Source organism: Cervus elaphus, chromosome 3, assembly GCF_910594005.1.
Source record: "Cervus elaphus chromosome 3, mCerEla1.1, whole genome shotgun sequence".
Lineage (NCBI taxonomy): Eukaryota > Metazoa > Chordata > Mammalia > Artiodactyla > Cervidae > Cervus > Cervus elaphus.
Genome location: NC_057817.1, coordinates 30994623 through 31006000, shown reverse-complemented (window position 1 = coordinate 31006000; position 11378 = coordinate 30994623). Strand labels below are relative to the sequence as shown.

The following is an 11378-nucleotide window of genomic DNA, read 5'->3' as shown; positions in this document are numbered from 1 at the left end:
AGAAACATGTATTATTTATCAATGAAGCCCATCGTCTGTCAGTACCAAGCACAACAACAAAATGAGGAAGAACTCAATGAATAAAGATCCGTGGACCATACATGGTGTTAATTAAATTAAGAGACATGTATGTCCTCTGTGTTTTCTAGTTGTAAGCAAATCCATTCAAATGTTGATAATGTGATCTAACATATCTCAGATGAGAAATCAAAAAGAAATGTCTAAATTGATTTTAGACATTCTAATAGCATATGGCAGAAATTATTAATACTAATTCATTATATTCTTGAACTATTAACTCTTTAACATAGTATTTAAAAATGCATTGTATGCTTGGACTATAGAAACTCTACAAAACCAAGGCCCAGTAATTTTCCTAGGTGGGGTTATCTCCTCTCATTTAATCAGTGTAAAGGGCAATCTTGATGTATAAAGAAAAACTCTCATTTACACTAGAAAATGACCTGGAGTTCAGTGATATGTTGTATCTCAAAGCCACTGAGAATTCCTAAAGGGCCTTCACAGTCCCCTGTGGTCATTAGGAAAATGTCCCTTTTCCAGCAGATTAGTTGTTTTAATCTGTTTCTTATTTTCCCCTTTTCAGTCCCAGCTATCTTTGGTGGCTCAAGTGGTAAAGAAGCTGCCTACAATGTGGGAGACCCAGATTTGATCCCTGGGTCAGGAAGATGCCCTGGAGAAGGAAATGGCAACCCACTCCAGTATTCTTCCCTGGAAAATCCCATGGACAGAGGAGCCTGGTGAGCTACAGTCCATGGGGTCACAAAAGAGTCAGACATGATTAGTGACTAACAACTAAAGCTTCTTCCAGGCTTTCAATGATTGCCTTAAGTGAGAAATTTCAACCACGGCGCTGAAGAGGATCCCATGTGCCTCCTAATAAAGTTGACTTTCTGGTTAACTGAAAACTGAGCTTAGTTAGTTCAAAGTTTGGCATCAGAACGAGACTTCAGAGAATACAGGGCAGTGACCCAGCTTCCCCTGGGTGCCTGACCCAACCCCTCTGTGACTGTATGAGCACAGATGGCCTTCTGATTGGTTCCATAGAAAGCTCTTTAAGTGGTGCCCTTAGAATAGCATCAGAATCACAAAGGAAATAATGAAAAGAAGGCACTTTACTGCACTTGATGTCACAAGAGAAGATTTTCAAGAAATGTATGTGAGTTGTACAGAATTTGAGCTTCTTTAGTGAGATTGTTTTTCTCCTTTCATACAGCGGCCAGTGTTGTAGAATGATACTTCTTTAAGATATACAGAAGAATAATCCAGAATCTGTGATATTTCCAATATTGAGAAGTTGAACTACTCAAATGCCCATTCATTCATTGGCAACAAAAACAAAAGGCCATCTGGTATATCAAGTATCAAACTCCTGTGACAGGGGTTCTCCTATGGAGAGACTTTACCACTGATGTGTCAGCCTGTGAAAGGAAAGACAGAAAACTCTGGAGCTATTCCCACCCAAAATATCAAAAACCCAGCAATATCCTCCTTCATTTTCTGATGGTCCCATATTTTCATTCCTGGAAAGTTCACTATGTGTTTTAATCTGCTGATGATCCTCTCCTTCACTCCTAACCACAGTCACTTAATGACACATTCCATTCATTCAAAAGTCTGAGGCTCCTACTATGCCCATCCCTGGTTGCTGAGCTAGAGATGGTAACTTCCCATTCCTTGGAATGGTACCTTCCTTGGAGGGTACCCAGGTATCACTACTCTCCCAAAGATGCAATTGTTCCAATTGTTCCGCTGCCTTGCACAGCTTATCAGAAAGGTCTCTCTTCCCTCCATGCATAACACTGAGGGCCAGTATATTTTACAACTTGGGCATAAAACCTCTCATTGCAGAAAGCTGACACCTGGAATGAGGTGTCACAGATAGATACTGGATTTCTAGGGCTACTAATTCCCCCTAATTGGCAAGAATTCCATTAGGGTTATGGCAGGAATTATTTTCTGCTTCTTAAACAGATCTGATTCCCATGGAGACAGTGTAAATAGTGCGAGGGAGCATAGGAGCAGACAGCTCTAACAATCTCCAGTGGATGAAGTTGTCTTCAATCTCTGACTAATTCTAACACTTCTATCTTTCTCTGCTGATCAAATACCTCCCTCGTGCACCTGAAGTCTGAATTTTCCCCTAAGCTTTGAGGTCCCTTGAGCCAACCTGTCCAGACTGACCCTACACACACACACACCATTAATGCATGGATTCATTCCAAAAATGTCTGTAAACAACTACTGTGGGCAAGGCTTGTCTAGAACATCTCTGAAGTTCTCTTTTCACAAAGTTTACCCTTCACCATGATCAACTGCCCCACCCTTCACTTTTCACAGTTTTCTCATGTTTTCACTCTTGTGGGAAAAAATCAGACTCAGCCTCTCAGAGTTCAGCATGAAGTGAAGCCAGTATTGTCCACTTGGTAAGTAAATGAAAACTTGTAACTGAATGCTTTGATCCAGAATTGAATGGAAAGACTTTATCAGGGTTTAAAGAAACTGACTACATCTGTGTAAGGTGTTGTCTAGGATGGGGAAGTTAGGTCGCCTCCTTTCTCCATGATACCCTCTAAATCACATGAAGCAATAGTGGATGTCTTCGCGCACAGTAAATATGGATGCAACAGAAGAGAGAAAATAGTCCTCCAGAAATACCACACTGACTAAACACAAGAGATTCCAGACATATTCTTACCTACTGTGAGGCCCTGAGTCTGCCATGCACACTGTGGTCAGGTCTCCCTGTGAATAAAGGTGGAATGATGAACACAATTTTCAGGATAGGTTGAAAATATCCAAATAAGTGAGGTACTTTAAAGTAGTTAAGCTTTGCAAAAAGAAAAAAAAAAAACTAAGTCCAATTCATTATTTTAATTGGCTTTAATAGGTTTCATGAGAAAGTTTTGCTTTCAACAATACTTACATATTTATCCATGCAGAATCCTCCAAAGTAAATTCTTCAGTTGCCAATGCTTCCTTAATACTGGATCCAGGTTCTATAGATACACAAAGGTAAGCACTGCCCTGTTTGCCCAGACCCCCAAGTAACATTCACTAATTTAAGATGGGCTTAAGCTGAAAGCTTTGTTAATGTGATCAGAATTTAAGCTTCTCATGATTATTCAGTTTATGATTATAGATTGCTGGCAAGGACAGAGTGACCAAAAACAGGTGCTCTGTGAAAAAAAGCAATTTTAACATTTTTGTGAATTCAGAAAGTTACCTTGAGTCAGATGGTAGAGTGCTAAACAAAAGAAAACTGGTCAGTTAGCCTAAAATGACCAAGACAGGCAGGAATCTTCATATTATGAGACATATCCTAGTACAGAGAACTATGAGTTAGGATTCAAAATTATCTAGAGTATAGCATCATTTCCCAAATGTGCTGCTCACCATCCTGGTCCTCATGAACAACTAAGTGAGACTAAAGGCAAGAGGATGAAAGTTATGGTTAAGAAAAAACTGTAGTAACATTTCACCCAATCCTAAAAGAGCAATAAAGGAATAATGCACCCATATCAAAACTGGAAGGAGATTCTTCCATTATTGCAAAAGGTCTTGCCCTCTAAAGAGTGATATATCATCAGGAATTTTGCAGTGACCTGAAATAACATGATCCATGTTGATAACAGCATCCTTGAAATTCAGTAGCAGAACTTCTGCCTGGCATTACTGCTATTTGGACATTTGGGAAAAAGGACAGGAAATTATGCTTGGATGTGTGGGAGTCCTGTCTGAGGCACCCATGAAATACCATATAGAAGTTTCTAGACTCATACAAGAGGCATAACTGAAGCTAACACAGAATGGAAATGAAGTATAAGAACTGGTGGCTTATGATTGCTGTCATTATGATGGGATCCATGTTCACAAGGGGTTCACAGTCTGGAGGGAAAAACTGAGATGTGTGTTAAACATCAAATGAGAAAAGAAGCAAATTTCAGACTCTGACATAACACAGGGAACCTAGTATTCGAACAGAGAGTAGTAGGGAGCAATCAAGACAGGCTACAGGAGAAAAGCTCAGGCTGGAAGGGCCATGAGAGTGTAGATCAACTAAATTAAGAAGGAGGACATTTGAAGTGGAGAAAAGTATAAACATAGACAGAGGAAAATACAAATCAATCTGATATCAAAAGTAACTTAAAACTTTGGAAAGTTAAGGAAAAACAAAGATGAACTCCAACTGTAAGAGTAGGAAAACAGTCTATAATGCTATGCACTAAAATTAGATCTGACTTAGCCAAAATAATTGAATTTATTTCCTGGTTCTTATACTGTTTCTCAACGTGGCATTATAAAATCTTCATGAATATCAGTTTCATCATGAATAAAATGAACATGAGTGACTGCCAAAATAAATGACAAAATCACAGTGAGAATAAATTGAAAGTGATTAAGTAGAGACCCTATACATAAAAATATCATTAAAAATTAATATCCTATTAAATTTAAAAGCTACTAGATGACCATGAGCAAAGAAATAATGATTGGGGAACAAGGAGCTGAGAGAAGATTTAGAACCACTGCTGCAGATAATGGTTTTCAAAACTAAATGATTATAAGGATTTCTAAACTATAAGAAGAATTCAACCGAAATTAAATACTACATATGAGTAGATGAGCCAGATACAATCATTTTTTCAGTTAAAACCCTATGGAAAAAGAATAGGATTCTCTGAAGTATGTGAAGACTAGGACACAAAAACAAAAATAAAAAATCAAGATGACACAGCGACACACAGTGAGGACAAGTTTGAGATGTTATAACACAGCATTCGGGGAGACCAGGGAGGGATGGTGAGGAAAAGTGATGACGACATAAAGGAAAGGGACAATTACAAGTGATCTCATTTCTCTGTCTATTGTCCTTCAAGGAAACAGCCTCCACAAATGGCCCTGAGGAACCACAGCACCATCACCGAGTTTGTCCTCACGGGGCTGTCAGACGACCCCCGCATCGAGGCTCTGCTCTTCGTGCTCTTCCTGGTGATTTACCTCCTGACCATGATGGGGAACCTGATGATGCTGCTGGTGATCAGGGCTGACTCCCACCTCCACACGCCCATGTACTACTTCTTGAGTAATCTATCATTCCTAGACCTCTGCTTCTCCTCTGTCACTGTGCCCAAGCTCCTGAAGGACCTCCTGTCTGAGAAGAAGACCATCTCTCTCGAGGGCTGTCTGGCTCAGGTCTTCTTTGTGTTTTTCTCTTCAGGAACTGAAGCCTGTCTGCTCTCGGTGATGGCCTATGACCGCTATGCTGCCATCTGTCACCCCCTGCACTATGGCCAGGTGATGAGCAACCAGCTCTGTGTGAGGCTGGTGTTGATCTCATGGGGTCTGGCCTCTCTCAATGCAGTCATCATTGAGCTCTTGGCTATTAATCTGGATTTCTGTGATGCTCAAACTATCCACCACTACACCTGTGAGCTGCCCTCCTTCTTCCCTTTGTCTTGCTCTGATATCTCCATCAATAACAGTATCTTGATCTGCTCCATCTTACTCCATGGATCTGGAACCTTCCTCCCAATAATCTTCTCTTACACTCGCATTGTCTCCACCATTCTGAACATCACCTCCACCACAGGCAGAAGCAAGGCCTTCTCCACCTGCTCCTCCCACCTCATTGCAGTGATCCTGTTCTTTGGCCTAGGTATGCTTCGCTATCTCATGCCTTCCTCTGGTTCCTTCCTGGATTTGCTCTCTTCCTTACAATACAGTGTGATCACACCCATGCTGAATCCCCTCATCTACAGCTTCAAAAACAAGGAGGTAAAGGGAGCTGTGAAAAGGACTTTGGGGAAATATCGGCACTATTGCACAGGTTGAACTAAGTCACATTTACCCAGCATCACTGGAAAGACTAAATTTCTTCTTATGTTCCCTCCTGTTTTGTTTCCAACCTCTCCCCCTCCACAGAGTCAAGTAGGATTGGGGAAAGAACCCACAGCTTCCCTGAAGATCCCAGGTAATGATCACAAAGGAACCCTCACTTTTGAGACCTATTTGGAAATTCTATGCTGTACTGAAGTGGGACACAATGTGAAGAAACACTTACACAAAGCCCATCAATAATACAACATGATTATTAGGGAGAAAAAAACCGAGATTATTTGACTTCTCAAAAGGCATAAAAGTCACAAGAATTTCTACTTAAAATGATTCATAAAAAAAGATTCAAATGATTCTTCCTGTATTTGATAAATGCTTCATAATAAAATGTCAGATTTGGAGAATGACATTTGAAATAACCAGAAAAAAGTTATTATAGCTCATATTACTTATCAGAATTATGCAATTTCTCTACAATGAATTTATATGATGATAAGATCCAATATTTAAATTTCCATAGGAAGAAGTAAAACATATGAATATTTGAAGATGACATAATTCTATGGAAAGCCTAAAAACTCCTCATAGGAAAATAAACTTATTGGCACTCCAAAGAATTTAATAGACAAAAAACTAATATTAATACAACCAGTACTATTTCTATATACTAGCCACTGTTAAGTAAACAAAAAATATGATGCTTCAGGCAGAAAAAGATCCATTTACTATTAGAAGATCAATAGAAAATCCTCAGGATTAAACTTGATAAGTACTTATAGCAAATAAGAATAAAGTAAAAAAATTAACTAAATGATATAAAAGATGCTTAAGTTAACATAGGATATATTTTTAGACATACTCTCCCTGCCAGTTTTATGCAATCAACAAAAGAAAAACATTGAATTTACAAGCAATCTGGAAATCCATAGTTCTAGACTTGATTCCATAGAACCATTAGTGATTCAGTCTTTTGCCTTCTATTGAATACGTCATCTTCATATATTAGGTTTTACTCTAGGCATTATGCTTTTTACAACACATAACATAGCTTTTTGGTTTTTGTATATTCTGTTCTTGAACTTTATATAAATGAAATTATTCTAATCCTAAAATTAAAATACTGGACGTATTCAAGACTTGATGAGGCAGTGGAGCAATCAGACTCACATATATTGGTAGTGGAATAGTAAATGGGTTCAATCACTTCAGAAAAATATTAGGCGGTATCTACTAACTGCACACTATATGTCTACTCTAAGATTCATTAATTATATTCTTAGGTAAATATGAAGAGAAATGAGTAAACATATTCAGAATATACATTAATAGAATAGTCATAACAGTTTATTATTGCAGCCAAAATCTATAATAAACCTAAATGTCCATCACCTGGAAAACAGATAAATAAATTCATACATGTAGTATATTTACACAGTGAAACATAATACAACAAAATTTTAAAATTGCAAACAATAAGTGAATAAATCTCACAGACACTATGTAAGAGAAGCCAGATATAATGGGTACTTATTTATTATTTTATTTATCTGAGGTTAAAAAGCAGAGACATTACTTTGCCAACAAAGGTCCATCTGGTCAAGGCTCTGGTTTTTCCAGTGGTCATGTATGGATGTAAGAGTTGGACTGTGAAGAAAGCTGAGTGCCGAAAAATTGATGCTTTTGAACTGTGGTGTTGGAGAAGACTCTTGAGAGTCCCTTGGACTGCAAGGAGATCCAACCAGTCCATCCTAAAGGAGATCAGTCCTGGGTGTTCTTTGGAAGGATTGATGCTGAAGCTGAAACTCCAGTACTTTGGCCACCTCATGCGAAGAGCTGACTCATTGGAAAAGACCCTGATGCTGGGAGGGACTGGGGGCAGGAGGACAAGGGGACAACAGAGGATGAGATGGTTGAACTGACTCGATGGACATGAGTTTGAGTAAACTCCGGGAGTTGGTGATGGACAGGGAGGCCTGGCGTGCTGCGATTCATGGGGTCGCAAAGAGTGAGACACGACTGAGCAACTGAACTGAACTGAACTGAAAGACAGTGAATTAATCATGTTTCTATTTTCTAAATTTCTTTTCCTCAGCTTTACTGAGATATAACTGACATATAATTTCCTATAAGTTAAAGGTGTACAGTGTGCTGATTTGATACACTTATATGTTGCAAAGTGTTTACCATCTCCATCACTTCACATCCTTACCTTTCATTTTTTGAGGTCAGAGTATTTGAGATACATTTTCTTAGCAACCAAGTATAAAATAAAGTATTATTAACTATAATCACCATGCTGTCTTTTAGATTCCCAAATCTTACTCATCTTAAACTGGACATTACATTTTATTTTTCCTGATACTTTGACATCTTCAAATCTTGCTGACCTTGGAGAGATGTCCACCCAGGGCTAGCCAGGTCCTAGGGACAACAAACAACTCATCTGATCAACACATTTTTCAGATATAATCTAATTAATCAAGAACCCATACCCTCAATTGCCTCTTTTATTTAGCAATCACACTGCAGGCCACTATCCACATGCTCTAACCACCTCAGGGCCAGGTACCAGACAATGAGAGACAGACCCTTAAACCCAGATTCCACTGAAATCAATCAAATTATTCCATCCTAAACTTGCTTACACTGCCTCATTCATCTCTTCCTACGAAAAACACACTAAAGCCTGTTGCCCATATTTTCCTCTCACTCTATCTGCTTCCTGGCCAGTCCAAGGCTTCCCTGTATGGTCCTATAAGTAATAAATTATCTTTTCAATAAAAAATTGTCTCCTGTCTGTTGGCTTTACCATACCTGACTAATAATAAAACTTACATTTTAAAATAGTCAGGAAAAGTAATAATTTCATAAATTCATTCACGATGAAATCAGAACAGTAGTTTCCTGTAGAGAATGGATTGACCAGGAAGTATCAAAATGAATCTTTTCAGGCAGATGAAAGGTTTTGGACTTGGTCTCTGTAGTGGTTACAAAGTGTATACACTTATCAAAATTCACCAAGCTGTCCCTTTAAAATGTCGGCACTTAATCACTTTACATATGTATTTTAAACTGCAATCAATAGGAAAACTAAACAACCAAAAACATTTGTTTCATGAATGTTCTCATACTTCTTACAGGTACATATTGCCCATGCCCTGCAAATACTTTAGGGAATAATTCCCTTCCTTTCATATCAAGGCAGGATTTCCCCCACTCCAGTCATGATGGGAATTAACCCCAGCTATACCAAGGGAACATTTCATGCAAAGATGAGTTCGATAAAGGACAGAAATGGTATGGACCTAACAGAAGCATAAGATATTAAGAAGAGGTGGCAAGAATACACAGAAGAACTGTACAAAAAAGATCTTCACAAACCAGATAATCACGATGGTGTAATCACTCACCTAAAGCCAGACATCCTGGAATGTGAAGTAAAGGGGGCCTTAGAAAGCATCACTATGAACAAAGCTAGTGAGGAGATGGAATTCCAGTTGAGCTATTTCAAATCCTAAAAGATGATGCTGTGAAAGTGCTGCACTCAAAATGCCAGCAAATTTGGAAAACTCAGCAGTGGCCACAGGACTAGAAAAGGTCAGTTTTCATTCCAATCCCTAAGAAAGGCAATCCCAAAGAATACTCAAATAACCACACAATTGCACTCATCTCCCACGCTCGTAAAGTAATGCTGAAAATTCTCCAAGCCAGGCTTCAGCAATATGTGAACTGTGAACTTCCAGATGTTCAAGCTGGTTTTAGAAAAGGCAGAGGAACCAGAGATCAAATTGCCAACATCTTCTGGATCATCAAAACAGCAAGGGAGTTCCAGAAAAACATCTATTTCTGCTTTATTGACTGTGCCAAAGCCTTTGACTGTGTAGATCACAATAAACTGTGGAAAATTCTGAAAGAGATGGGAATACCAGACCACCTGACCTGCCTCTTGAGAAACCTATATGCAGGTGAGGAAGCAACAGTTAGAACTGGACATGGAACAACAGACTGGATCCAAATAGGAAAAGGAGTACGTCAAGGCTGTATATTGTCACCCTGCTTATTTAACTTATACGCATAGTATATCATGAGAAACGCTGAGTTGGAAGAAGCACAAGCTGGAATCAAGATTGCAGGGAGAAATATCAGTAACCTCAGATATGCAGATGACACCACCCTTATGGCAGAAAGTGAAGAGGAACTAAAAAGCCTCTTGATGAAAGTGAAAGAGGAGAGTGAAAAAGTTGGCTTAAAACTCAACATTCAGAAATCTAAGATCCAGGCATCTGGTCCCATCACTTCATGGGAAATAGATGGGGAGACAGTGGAAACAGTGTCAGACTTTATTTTTTTGGGCTCCAAAATCACTGTGGATGGTGACTGCAACCATGAAATTAAAAGACGCTTACTCCTTAGAAGGAAAAATATGACTAACCTAGACAGCATATTAAAAAGCAGAGACAGTACTTTGCCAACAAAGGTCCATCTAGTCAAGGCTATGGTTTTTCCAGTGGTCATGTATGGATGTGAGAGTTGGACTGTGAAGAAAGCTGAGTGCCGAAAAATTGATGCTTTTGAACTGTGGTGTTGGAGAAGACTCTTGAGAGTCCCTTGGACTGCAAGGAGATCCAACCAGTCCATCCTAAAGGAAACCAGTCCTGGGTGTTCTTTGGAAGGACTGATGCTGAAGCTGAAACTCCAATACTTTGGCCACCTCATGCGAAGAGTTGACACATTGGAGAAGACCTTGATGCTGGGAGGGATTGGGGGCAGGAGGAGAAGGGGACAACAGAGGATGAGATGGCTGGATGGCATCACCGACTCGATGGACATGAGTCTGAGTGAACTCCGGGAGTTGGTGATGGACAGGGAGGCCTGGTGTGCTGCAATTCATGGGGTCGCAAAGAGTGGGACACAACTGAGTGACTGAGTTGAACTGAACAGGATTTATTCCAGGACTGTCAAGATGGCTCAATATCCATAAATACACAGCATTAACAAGAGGAAGAATAAAAATTACATGATCAATTCAGCAGACAAAATTCAACATCCATTCATGAAAAAAACTGTCATCAAAGCTGGTTTAGGAGGAACATTTCTTAATGTAATAAAGGCCATTTATGACAAACTCATAGCTAACATCATACTCAACAGTGAAAAGCTAAGTTTCCTGAAAAAAATCAGGAACAATACAGATGCTCAGTCCTGCCACCTCTAACATATATTGGATCCTATGCACAGCAATCAAACAAGAAAAAGAAATAAAATGACATCCAATTTGGAAGGAAGAAAGTAAAACTGTCACTATTTACAGATAACATGATATTATATCTAGAAAACCTTAAAGTTTCCACTAAAAAACTATAGAATGAATACATGAATTCAGTAAACGTACCACTACAAGATCATAACACAGAAATTGATGCTTTTCTATTCACTAATAATGAACCATCAGAAAGAGAAAGCAACGAGAGTCCCTGGCTGCCTCATGGCTAGGATTTGGGGCTTTCACGGTGATGGCACAG

At 39.1% G+C, this 11378-nt stretch overlaps 1 protein-coding gene across 1 annotated transcript; it reads left to right on the top strand.

Annotated features, from left to right (window-relative positions):
* The first annotated feature begins 4914 nt into the window (after nt 1-4914).
* Nucleotides 4915-5853, top strand: LOC122678061 (olfactory receptor 8S1-like). Its single transcript, XM_043878506.1, has one exon. It carries the CDS (start codon nt 4915-4917, stop codon nt 5851-5853), a length of 939 nt encoding a protein of 312 aa, XP_043734441.1.
* Nucleotides 5854-11378: the final 5525 nt, after the last annotated feature.